The sequence below is a fragment of the Diadema antillarum genome, unplaced genomic scaffold (genome assembly GCF_040938485.1).
Source record: "Diadema antillarum isolate AM-2024a unplaced genomic scaffold, OU_Dant_1.0 seq00000523_RagTag, whole genome shotgun sequence".
NCBI lineage: Eukaryota > Metazoa > Echinodermata > Echinoidea > Diadematoida > Diadematidae > Diadema > Diadema antillarum.
The window spans coordinates 2,385,727-2,399,727 of NW_027271475.1; the positions used below are offsets into that span (position 1 = coordinate 2,385,727).

The 14,001-nt window shown below is 37.5% G+C and overlaps 1 protein-coding gene across 1 annotated transcript in view; it reads right to left on the bottom strand.

The window, feature by feature from the left end:
• Positions 1-7,814: 7,814 nt before the first annotated feature.
• The window catches only part of LOC139734341 (sodium- and chloride-dependent glycine transporter 1-like), a 57,384-nt gene continuing 51,197 nt past the window's right edge, over positions 7,815-14,001 (bottom strand). The window contains exon 15 of the mRNA XM_071645133.1: positions 7,815-13,629. Within this exon, the coding sequence (XP_071501234.1) occupies positions 13,480-13,629 (150 nt within the window). The 3' untranslated portion in view covers positions 7,815-13,479. The remainder of the gene's footprint in view (positions 13,630-14,001) is intronic.

The following is a 14,001-nucleotide window of genomic DNA, read 5'->3' on the forward strand; positions in this document are numbered from 1 at the left end:
TTGATTTGTCTCTGCTTTCTCGAGTAACGTATCCTCCTTACCATCCGGCTCCGCATTCAACTTCGTGATTCGAAGCAATTTAATACTCTATGAAACAGAGACAAATTTAAGTAAATGCAGTCTCTATTTGCTCAACATGCAATGTTGGAAATATCGAATCAAAACACGAGCGACGGGGAGTTGAATACTGTAATCTTCTGTCAAGATTTTATGCAGGAGCTCGCAGAAGGCTGAGGGAGTTAAGTCTATACTGTAAGAAACGATGTAAGTGATTCCGGGCGGCCTGTTTAGTTCCAGAACTAGGCTTAGGCCTAGGATAGGCCTAATTCGTAGTTGACTAGCCCCAGATATAGACATAGCTAGTTACTAGTTAGACCTAGTCTTAAACGATGAGTTATCAACCAATTAACTGCTCTGTATTCGGATGGTGGTGGATATTATCACTCCCTCGGTGCTTTTCTTTTCGGTATGAAATGCACCTTGGGAATGATAATTTACACCATCATCCCAACGAGCAGTCAATATTTGTATAGGGCCTACTATCAGACGATTTGACTTTCTATCAGAGGGTTTTTGTTTTCTATCACTTGACCTTAGGCCAAGAGATAGAAAGTCAAACCCAGAGGCAATGATAGACGGAACTGCACCAAGTCACATGATAAACTTTTGACAAATCAGTGATAAGAATCTTAATGAGGTATAGGCCCTATAGTTTCTATCATTTTCAAAGATATCGAAGGTACTAAAGGTTTTCCCAGAGAGAGAGAGAGGGGGGGGGGTGTCCAGTTTAAGATTTGCATCCTGCTGTTCACGTGGAGTGGGAATAGCGTCTGATCATGGCCATATTATCACCGGGACGAGGACTAGAACGAACAAGACTAGAATACGAAGAGGGACTGTCCTACCCACAGCGCATTGCGTTTCGGGCAAGCGAGGCTGCTGTGGCCGCCGGGGACATGATGTAAACGCAGCATGAGGCTGGATCCCAGCTAACATTTGGTCTGAACGTTTTTGAAACGTTCCAAGTTCGTTATTTGGAAGTTTTTTTCAAAAACGTTTTCAGAACGTGTTTTTGTGGAAGGTTTTTGACGTATTTAAAACATCTCAAATGGACGTGATAAAAACGCCTTTTAAACGTTTAAAAGACTAATAAAATACCTTTCAGAATTTTTAAGGATCTGCAGAAAACCTTTTGGACATCATAGACGTCAGAGAACATTTTAGATTTCTGTAGACGTTCTGCGGACGTCCATAATACATTTGAAAACCGTCTAGAATGTTCAAAAACGTTTTAAGAATGTGTAAAAAGTCTTATGACCCTTTTTGGAACGTTTAGAGAATCTTTCATATCCGTGTAATTGTTGAAGCCACAAATGTAAAAACGCCCACTTATGAGAACGTCCAGAAAACCTTTTTAGAACGTCTATTGTTTAGTTTTAATTGGGCATTAAAAAGAACAGTTGTGAGGTTATACAGGCACAATCTGGGATTAATGTACCCTAATCCTAATCCTACAATCCTATCCGAACTTTTTCCTAATGTCCTATCACCTACTTAGTATACCTACTACATCCTATTCCCAGTTGATGAATGTATATCACATTCTTTTATATACCGGTAGAAATGTTTTAATGCATGAAGACATGGTTACTTAAAATAAACCACACAGGTCTAATAACACAATTTGAAATTGTGAATAACTGAACAATAACGTAGGTACAATTTTAACACAAAAAGTTTGAACCCAGTGTAAGTACTGTAGAATTCAATGTCTTTTATCTATTTCCACTAGTTTTCAAATTTTACATATTCCATTTAAATATTCATCAATATGCATGAATATTCATGATAAAGAAACCAATGACGAAGACGTAGCAGACCAAATAAAAACGTTTTTAAACGTTCATTACAGACGAAGTCAAAACGTTTTGTGGACATTTATAAATGACGAAGAGGTAGCAGACATAATAAAAACGTTTTGTAACGCCCATTAACTTTTTAAAAATGTTTTCCAAAAAGCCTGTGCTTTGCGGTAAATTCTAAGTCCCAACTTGACGTTATATGTACGTTTTAAAAACGTCCATTTTAAACGAAGACTTGGGGAACCTTAAAAAAAAACGTTTGGGAAACGTTCTGAAAACGTTATGTGTTTGCTTGGACAGTACCGGCTGAGCCATTTCACCATGCAGAAGATCAGGTTATAGAGAGGGCAAGAGTAATGATAATGAAGAAAATTATGAGTGTTGGTAACTGTCTGAGATGAACACTACTCCCTTTGTATATATCATGAAACGTCCTTCCAGCAGAAAAAAACCCACCGTACTTTCATTTTGTTATTTTATTCATAATAGAAGACAGCATGAATACGGGAGAAGTAAAAGGGCGTGCTCAATGAAACAATTGATGAAAAAGGATTCAAAGTTCAAGAAGACTTAATTTGATTCATATGAGATGTCGAAAAATGAAGCCACAAGTAGACAACATGATAACGGGATTTTTTCCCTTCAAATCTATAATTTCCTCAAACCTATCGGCATTCTGAAGTATAGATAAGAATACGACTGATACGAGAAGTTTCGGTAGTTCAATAAAATCATTGTACCCACATTTTCGAAACAAAATAAGACTATCTGAGAATGGTACAAATCTGCATCATTTCTATTGGCCACATGGCAGCAAATAAGGAGACATTTATTCGATCCTGAATTTATGTTCTTCGGCCTAGTACCATCTAGAAAGGTTAAATCGCTTTCCCGTCAAAGAACTGCATAGCATTGTTACTGAGATACCATCCGGAAATTCCTAAGGATTCTGTTATGAACTGCGCGACAGTTGTTTGTTTGTTTTTTGTGTTTTTGTGTTGTTTGTTTGTTTGTTTGTTTGTTTTTGCTGGAATGGAGCTAATAAAATGTTCTTCGTTTTTTGTTTTTTTACATCATAGTATCTGTTTATCCTTATCATTAATCAATTTTCTTATCTTGTTATATATTCCGTAAAGCCTGTAAGTCTAGATATCCTCAGATATCGATTTTAATACCATAAGACAATCATCCAAGTGACGGAAAAGGGAGGATTTTTTTGTGACATTCATATTCTTGTCTCCAAAACCAATGTTTGTTCAGGTTTTTTTAATACGTGATGTATCGGTTGTAACAAAATGAATATCAGCCCTCACTGCAGTGGAATCTAACACTGGAGAGTTTGGTTGGAATATTGAAATAGTTTGACAATAAACGTTGACGGTGAAGGTTTGTTTGATTGTTTGTTTGTTTGCTTGTTCATTTCCCATCTGTGAAGATGGCTGGATAGCCCATATTCAGCTATGCTAAGCTGGTCTTCCATGGGGTCCAGTTGGATGTGAGGTGGGACCACTTCACCGGGTTAAACACCCTGCTCTTTGCGATGAATGAATGAAGCGGGATTTTTTACGTGCATGAGCTGTGACTCTCTCATACACTCATGTCCTATCCGAGGGACAGAGTGTTTTGGGGGACGGTATGTTTGCTGAGTCCAGACTCGGGTTCGAACCCTGGTCCTTAGGATCGTGAGGCAGACGCGCTACCGACTGCGCCAACTCACCAAGGTGAGAGTCCTGCAGAGATCTTGTTGCGGTAGCTCGCATTTCTGCATAAGTTATCATACGACTCGACCTTGATGGACGAGTTCAGGTACCTTCTGATACACCATCTCCATAGGGAAAAGAGTAATATCCTTTACCAGAGGATAGGAGCACCACGAAAGTTTCGAATTCATGACCTCATTTTTTAGAGTCCGGAGCCTCAGAATTATTCTGCACTTATACAGGGGGAACTACCTCAGGATATATACACATTCCACATGCTATATTGGCCAGAATTAATTCTAGCCACATTGACATTTTGGTACTCCTGGTGTTGTAAAAATATAAAGTAGACTTTACATTTTTCAAATTGTTTTGGCTTGTTTTGTTCTAAAGTTCTCTATTGGAGTCTTTTCCATCTGCGCATACATGAATGGAAAACATTATGATACATATCAACAAATCTTTCAATGAGAGTCTTCCATGAGAAAAGTAAAAGTAAAGTAAAAGTAAAGGAAATATGATATATGGGCAGATTCTAAAAGAGCAGACTTTAAGCTTTATAGAATTATGTATAAATCAATTCAAATGGAGAAGTGTGTATACTGACAAAAGAGGCTCTGAAATACAAGGCCTATTCAAGCACTTAATCTTACCAAGCGTGCTCTGTGCAATGTATGAGACAAAAAAGGGTATAAAACGACATGGCAACAACAATGAAAGCATTATAATATTAAACTGAAACTGAATATGCTCTGTAAACACATTATATCCATAATCAATACCAGCTTTCAAGGCAGTAGCATCATCCTTTCAAAAGTTATTAGAGTGGAAAGTTAAGAGTGTGTAAACGGTTTTTAAGAAATTAAAAGGGGCCTGTAAAATTTACCTAACGTAAATCACACTATTCTACAAAAGACAATGTTCTAGAAAAACTGCTTAAAACACAAATTCCCGTTCGTTCTATGAACCCAAACCTTAGAACAATGTAGAAGGATTGTTCTTTCAGATAATATGAAAAACTCAAGATTGACTAGATTGACCGGTTTCACCTGTTTTGAGTCCTTGCTTAAGTGCGTGTGGTGATGCACGGTCACAATTAATTATAACCTTTGAATCCCTTTTGCCGTATTTAGAATTTGTGTTCATATTTCATAAGGTATAGGTATTGTAACTTTAGGTGCTTGTTTAAAATTGTAATGGTGACGTTTACATTTGTAGATCAATACAACAATCATTCAAATACATTTGTCATCTAAAACTATCATCACAACTCAATTACTATGTTGCATTGAGGTCAATAGAATAATTGTCCATGTTAGATAGAACGAATACCTTCTTTTTTTCGTAAAAGGAACTGTTTTGTCCAGCTTTCGTGCAGAACGGTGTATTTGTTTAATGGATGTGAATAATTGGGTTGAAACTACAACCTCTTATGTTCATACTGCCGTTGTTACAATACATTGATTTCTCTAAAACTATTCATAAACATGGCAATTAAATGATCTCGTGCTAATAACTCACTCTTTCGAATTGAGGCAGATACAAACAACTGAATAATAATAGTTTTGTCAGTTATTGCAACATTAATGACAGTTTTCATGACAGTCGTAAAAAGAGACAAAACGATAAACTGGCCTGGAATTCCTTCGAAGCTCATAAGCGATATTCCAACGCATGACTATGTATTTCAAAAGATCACTGAGCTTATTTGATTTTCGTTTTATGTCGTTTGCCAGTCGCACGAACCATTACTGTTTTCAACTTTGTCTGCTATTTTCATTGTGGTAATACGCTTATTTTATGTCATGATTGTGTAAACAGATAACTCATATTGCGCGACAGCAGTATGTAGGTCTACACCACGGTTGCAGTCGCAGACTTCCACTAAGATGAAGATTATCACACACACACACACACACACACACACACACATATATTATATATATATATGTATATATAGACAATAAAAAAACAACAACACACGCACACACACACACACACACACACACACCTGATGTTTCAACATCATTCATATCATTTTGTATTCATAGCTAATATTACAATATTTTCATCTTATTGCATAAAAATATCTGTAAGCTTGAGACAAAAAAAAAAAGAAAATGGCGTGCATGAATAAAAAAAACCCCGAGTGTTCAATCAATGCGATTATGTGACAATAATTTATCGACCATGTCGAAACTTGATTATCACATACAAACGACGTATTTTCCTATACAGGCATTATATTCTATGTCTAGAATTAAAACAGTGATTTACTAGTTCTTTTTCTTGAATAATGAAGTAATCTAGAGATCAAGTCTGATATTTTAATGTGTGACTTTCTTGAATAGGGACGTCAAATGTATTCATTTTGATTAAAAAAGTGTAATATCACACAAGCAGAGCATTTAGGCCTAACGAGTCAAGTTAAAGTCGGAGAGAAAAGAATTATGAAATTTGACAGAAAACCGATTTTTCGCTGCTGAGTAAAACAGATCGCAGGCAATATTATATAAACTGAAAAAAAAAATGACGGCATCACGATTTAACGTCTTCCATTCGTTTGAATATTAAAGACGACACGGAATCGTTCTTTTATGACATTGTCATTTATATGGAATGATTCCGTGATAATTCGGCTACTTTCTGTCGACGTTCTCGTCGTTGGCATCTATTCGTCTCAAAAGACGTAGACGATGGTGTAGCGCCAGATAATGGTTCGCATCGCTTTGGGCGGCTGACTAGTCGCATCCACTCTTGAATAGCAATCTCTGGAGCACATGCAGCGGATGTTTGTTGGCGCCGAGGCTGAGGCTGCCCTTGCCTTCCCCTTGGTTCTCTTGTCAGCCACCAGCTACTTCGATACAATATAATTCATGTAAATCATAAATTCTTCTTGCTACTGATACATCAAGAGGAGGAGAACTTAGCGCTTTAATAGTGAAGATTTACTGTAATGTGAATGTACTTTTTGTATGCCTCTCAAGACAAGTTCACCTTCATAGACATGTGGGTTAAGTGAGTGCAGCAATATTAGTAGAACATATCAATGAGAGTTTGAGGAAAATCGGACGATCCGTTCAAAAGTTATGAATTTTTGAAGTTTCTGCTCAGTCAGGGCTGGATGAGAAGACTACTATAGCTTGTGATGTCATATGAGTACAACTATATAAAGAAGGTATAAAGAAAATTCAAGATATTCTCATTTTTCTCACATAATAAAAGAACACTCGACTTCTCTCTTTCAGAAGTCGGGGGAATAATATCACCCCTAACATAAGTCAGTAACAAGTCGAGGAAATGTTCACTTTACTCAAAAAGTCAAGTTTTGTGAAATTCTCTTTTTATTTTCCTTATATCGTTGTACGCATGTGACATCATGCACTGCAGTAGTCTTCTCCTCCAGCAGTGATTGCACAGATATTTTAAAAATTCATAGCTTTTGAACGGATTGTCGGATTTTCCCAAAACTTTCACTGATGTGTTCTACTAACATTGTTGCCTTCACTCAATCCACATGTATATGACGGTGAAATTGTCCTTTAAATTACAAACCCTCAATGCTCATACCTTCTTTACCTATTCGTCAAAAGTTCTTTCTGTTGTTTGCAATGTATTTGTCAAGGTTAATATACAAAGCGGAATTTCTTTTCTTTTTTTAAGCTTGAAGCCTTTTTAAATCTTGCATGCAATAAACGCTATATGGCACGTACACCAAAATCATCAGAAGGATAACGACCTGTCTGTGCAGTTCAAATGTCTGGAAAGACGTGTTTATTTCGTCACATCCTCACACAACTCGGATATCGTCACAGCCACATTTCTTTCCTAAGCTATAACGACGAAAATACAAAGCAAAAAAAAAAAAAATCAAACTCATCAATGTCATAATTATACAAAAAGATGAATATCGCGTTTCTAGCAAAGTATAACAATAAAACAAAATTGTCTACATGGTTCAAGACAAGACAATGTCAATGGACAATGTCTTGTCTTGTTTGTGCATAAAACAACTCGAGAATGTTAGAAATAAAACGAAATATACTGGATATACAGCATAGTACAAAGCTATTACTCTATCCAAAAAAAAAAAGTAATGAGTAAAAATGGTAGAAACCATCCAATGTACTAAAGATGTATGCTATCGACATAACACGCATTCTTTGTTAATGTTATCAAACTATTAACGTAAATCAATGTTAGTCAAAGCAAATCGTTATTAAGTACTCATATGTCTACTTATAATATGATATAAAACTCGGGAAATATCCTCGCGTTGTTACGATGCGAAAGAACTCGACTCAATACGCAACTACATTGTATCAACAGTCATTTCCACGTGAGGGCTCCTGTTTTTACCTTACGTCATTAACCATAAAATTAATTAACCATTTTCCGCGACCATTCTGCCGCAACCAATACAACATGATGTACACCATCGCTTTAATGAGAAATGATTTCAGTACACAAATTATTTCCCGCGCGAGAAGATATCGCATTGCATGCTGACCTCCACATCGTGTCTTTCCTGTTTAAATTTGCTTGATTTTATGTAACATTTTGTATTCATCTTCTTCTGGATGGTAGTTCCCCTTCCGTACAAGCATTTATAGCAGAATTGTTCACTACAAATTTAGCAAAATGTTGACAGCACGTAAGATCTATGAAATATCTCTGTTTTACTTTAAATTACACCTACCGTTCTTTGAAGTAAAAGAGATAGTGAAACGAATCATTGATATGCCGAGGAGCGTATTAATTTGTAACATGATGTACAGCGCAAGCATTGGGCTGGTTTGATGGTAGGAAAAAAAAAATAATGGAAAAGTCTAGGCCACTACATGCAAAATCCGCAGGTTGGTGGACATGAAGCCGCATTTCATTTTTTTTTTTCTTAACTAAACTTTACAAAATGCGTGAAAATTAGGAGAATATGCCGGACATTGTTGTCATCGGCATGCATTCTATCGATGTCTATTTCAGAGAGTAAGGAATGTTATTTTTCGATCATGTATATAGGGAGAAATGAATGGGTGAAGCGGTCGATCCTGAGAAGGAATTTAAGATGAATGAGATGACGTGGGATGTCTATTGTCGAAACCACCTGAGAGCGAAATCTACAATAAGTTGCATCTGTAAGCTGGCTGGAGGTCGGTCATGAAAACGCACCAGTGAGTTTACAAAAAGCCTCGAACTAAGCTTTCACACAAAATGGACAAGAATATACACCATGTCACCTTGTAGTACATAGTCGGGAATGGGTTTGCTTTTCAGCTCGAATTCAACTATTACAACAGCAGAGCGAACACAAAGTGAGAATATTAGATGTCAACATAACCTAGTGTACAAGGAAACCAGAACATAAGCCAGGATTTAATATGATTTAATAAGCCAAAATTAAAGTTGCTACATGTATGTCAGTGTTGAGTGATCTTATCTATCTTTTTTTTTCTCTTCCCCCTTTTTTTTTCTAGCCAACCAGTTATTAAATCAAACAAACAGGACAAAGAGCTCGTTTTGTTAACTTTTGTTTGTGATGTTTTTTGTTGTTGGTTTTTTTTTTTGGGGGGGGGGGAGGAAGGGTGATTTTGGTCAGATATGAAACGCACAAGCATCGGTAAATGTTGATTTAATTGATACTTGTAAAACTACAATTACTTTAAGGTGACAATGTGAAATTGTCAAGAGTGTAAATTGAAATAAAAGCAACACAAAAACAAACGACCGTCCAGTCAGGTGACGTGTATGTGACATTTTGTAAAACAGCAACGCACATCTACATCTACTAAGCTCTGCAATTTCAAATCATTCGTGTGGACTAATTGTACAATATCTATGACCATTGCGACATTGCTGAAACTGGCTTATAACACTAACAACAAAACGCCAAAGAGAGCGCAAACATAGCAAAGCTCTCTGATGATAATCACAGAACATAATTGATGGAAACACTGCCCTCATACGTGCAAACCACCTACAGCCGCGGTTCCATGAGGCGGCGGCCGCACAGAACACCTAAAGTCACACATATCTATCAAACTTTGCCTGGTGCAGGATTAGAACTGGTGAACAAACTCTTAACTACAGTAAAACAATAAATTCGAACAACATCACAAAATGGCACCAACACAATGTGCCATGTGGCTGCAACTAATATAGTTGCGAACCACAAGACGTACAATTATTCACACAGATCGACATGCAATCAATGATATTGTCTCCTCCTGATAATCTTGAAGGATTAACAAGACGATCTCTCCCCCGTGAAAGAGATAGAGAGATTAGTCATTGCGGCAAGATAGTTGATTTCATCAGCAGTTTGTCTTATACTACTTTATTGAGTTACCATAGAGTTCTAGCCACAGTGATTTATACTAGACTGCACACATCGCTTGTTCCCTCGTCTCTCATTGGGATCAAAACTTTATCAAACTTTCTTTCAAACTGTGATCCCCTCTTCTTTAGAATGGATCCACCCCTAGACCCCCGAATCGTAACTACTCCATTGCACCTTTCTTACACAAGCGTGATTATTTTTAAGCTGTCCACACACATCAAGTGATCTCCCACCATTATATATGGCCACTTCTCACACCAGCGTGGAGACCTGCTACAAGTTATTCAAGCCTGCATGCCTCCCAGCAGCATGAAATCGAAAAGATCGCAAACTTTGTCGGAGTGCTCTTGCAAGCCAAAAGAAATGAAAGGGGAAAAATGCTGATGAGAGGACTGTGCCCTGGTATGAAGCCTTAACATAAGGCGAAGTCGATTAGGTTAAGCCTAATTGGACGGACACTCTTTCACAGGATGAAGATAAGCTCTTGAGAACATCAAAAACATAACATCAAGTGATTTCAGCGTCTCTCTATAAAATTGACTCAGTGACAAGTAACGTGAACGTGACGGCTGAAACGGGGCACACACATCAAAGTAAAACATCACTACTATTCCAGTTAATTCTTCACGATGTAACGAAGTACACTGAGAAAATATTTGTGCGATATTGGTTACAGCTTCAAAGTTTTGAAAGCGGACAAAACAGTTGCGAGGCTGAGTGAAAATTAGAAGAAAAAAACTTATTCCGTCACATTCTGCTTACAGGACTGTCCTTCATATTGGAGTTTTACTTACAAGTGAACATCACACAACCTGTCAATGACGTCATAGTAAAACGATTCTTACTTATCTACGACAACGATTGCATCCGAAGAATCAGCAAAACAGCTTCCACACTGTCAGCCTGACAGAAACTCATATTCTACATTCAGCATTATTCCGAGTTTTAGAAACAGACAGTAGGCCTACGGTGATACACCCTGACCAACACTGGCAGAAAGAAGTAAGTGACGTACCTTCAAAATCAGATTTGTTAATTATTTCAGAGGACTGGACGAACCATTGCCTAGTTGGACGCCATTTTTTAGCAGAAACATTCATCCTACTGATACATATAAAGGGTTTGATCGCATAACGAGTTAATTAAAGGGCCATCTTCAAACATTTCAAACTAAGTCTACCACCAGATAGATCAATACAAAACCTGTCCACTGATACTTCACTTACCGCATAAAAAGAGATACAACGTGTATTCTTAAAGTTATGATTAACATATCACATATGTTCTTATAATTTTGTTTGTTTGTTTTTTCGCAGGTTTACTTGCAAATACCTCATCTTGACAAGAATGGAGTTAATTCATTTTGCGATCAAACGCATCATTATTACTTAGGCCTAAGCGTCATAATGTCGTATGTAAAGGAAACACATTTTCCGAATTTCCCTTTAATAGTAATTTTGTAAATGGTCAGCACATCAGCGAGCACAGACATAATGTGGAAGAAGCATGATCTTTTTTAAAGACTTTACATTCACTGCATAAAACACTAGTGCCATTTAGTGTCACTAGCCTTTACAGAGTTGGTGAAAGCGTCGAATCATATCGTCAGTGTTCTCAAAAAGTGAACAATATCAGAAGTTAGTAAATATCACAATTATCTAAATTGCACCGCAGTCAGGGCTCGCCTGATTATAAACTTACATCATTTCCAGTGTTAAGCATGGCATTAAACAACTTCTACTTATGCTACTGAATGAATACAACCACTGCCCAATAAGGGTGGTCGCATCAGTCGAAATAGAACCGTCCAAGACACCGACTCCATTGGAGCTGTGATCTCCAGTTCCACCCCTTCTGGATGTTCGCATCTGAATGCTACTGGCATACAACAGATAACTGATATAGTAATGACGAATAATCTTTCTTATAGCGTTTTCCGATACCTAGTTTTGCATAGCTCATAGCTTTTTGCTCCGACGTTGAATTACATGACGTCTACATGAAGAAAACCTGCATCTTCCTCCTTCAACACGAAATGGGCACGACGAAAAACTGTCCCTTGTGATTACGCCACGTATTTAGATAGGAGAGGTCTATCTAATTCCACTGTGTACCGTTTCGAAAACTTAACTAACAGGTTCTACTCCTATATTTTTGTTCTGTTTTTGCTGTGTGTGTTTGTTTATTTGATTGGTGTATTTTTAGATATGATTGTGTTGGAAGAACAGATAGGAGAGATTTTCAGTGTTATTTGTTCTGAATAGTGGTGTACCTAAAGAAAAAATGCCCATCATGATGACAATACAATGACATGGAGAAATAATATGACAGTATACGAGTATAAATATATAAATAGTTATACATTACTGCACCCCGCTTATAGCTACACTTTGGCAATTGGTTACAGACGTCTGTTGAACACATACAATTTGTTTTCTAAGCTCTCTTAGTATTTTTGTTCATTCACAGCAAAACTCACATTTTCTGTATACCGACGAACAAGTGGGGAAAAATATAGGCCTACTGGACAAGTAAAACACGCAATCACAGTTTATCGAGCAATGTTTTGCTCGCTTATCATATGCATATAGGTACGAAGGAACACAGGGCTAATCTCCTTGTGGGCTTGTTCATTTTTAATGCTGTGTAGTATTCAACACATTTACAACCAGTTCAGCCGATCCGTACCACAGTCTACATCCCGGGAGATATTCTGCTGGATTTTTTTTTCTTTCAAACTTTCGGAAGCACTGGTTATTACTAATAAATAACTGGAACTATTCCGAAGGCGGAGCATTTAGGAAATAATAGATGTTTGTCTTTCTAGCTTGATTGTAAACCAACTACCAAATATACAAAGGAGAGAACATTTCGAGACTAGTTATAAGAAACGAATTAAGCTGTCCGCACCATCAAGCACACATCACAAATGCTTAGGATTGCGTTGTCTTCGTGACTTCTGTAATATAAGCATGTGCTTCACCAAGTTTCGAATATACAGATACTATACACTACAATCGATAAGGTAATTTCACTCGTGCAACTACAAAAAGAAAAAAGAAACACACCAAATTTTACATCAACCACATGATTACATGAGTGCTCAAATCAACGAATATCACTTAGAAAAAAAAAAAACATGACAAAATATCTAAAATGAATAATGGTGCTGTAACACTGAATTCAGTAATATTTTACGTTTGAATTCAGGGTGATAGTAAACTCAATCCTACGTACACAATCGGAAATAAACATTCTCTTTGTCTTCTTTCATTTTTCTTTTGTCTTTCAAAGTTTCTAAAAAATTGTGAATGTTGGTGATAATAATATACGGAAGTGTTAACTTCTTTGCTCCATGAACGAGGGTAAAACTGTGTAGTGGAATAAACAAACAAACAAAAATCAAATTGACTGTAATTGCCTGTCCGTTAGTACAGTGGTGTCTGTGCTTAACGACAAGAAAAAAAGAAAGAAAGAAAGATAAAAACTGTGGTGGTTCCGTTCTATGCCAAAATTGATTACTGCTAATAATAAATAATAAGTAAAATGGGGTCTTCAGCAACCAAACGTGCGCCCTCTATCATGCGGACACGGCGCCGTTCGGTTTCATGGCTTCCAGTTCCACATCGGGCTGATCGGGAGGCGGTCCCGTTCCCTTGCTGATCGGCTGAGCATCCCGCTGGTCCTTGGGTCCCCAGTCCAGGGTAGGACGCAGCAGGAAGAACAACCGCTGCGTGTGGAGAGATGAGAAAAGGGCGGGTGCTTGTTGGTAAAAAGGAGGCTCAAAGGTCAAGAAGGCATGAACAGGTCAAAGGTCAATGAGGGCGGGAACACGGCTTTAACGCGCAAATTCTTATTCTTTCTTTCGAATTCTGCCTAGCAATAGGCTAATCGCTCTTTTCCTACTGTGGAACCCAGGGCTCCCGGATTATGCAGGAGGCCCTCTATCTTTAAAGTGATGATATAGAGTTTTGGTTGAGATGGGGCTTCAGGTTTCCAACTTTATTGAGAGATGATGAGAGACCTCAATTGGTTTTAAAATGGCAGAAACAACGTGGTCCTAATGAAAGGTGGGATCAACCTTTTATTAGGACCATTTTTT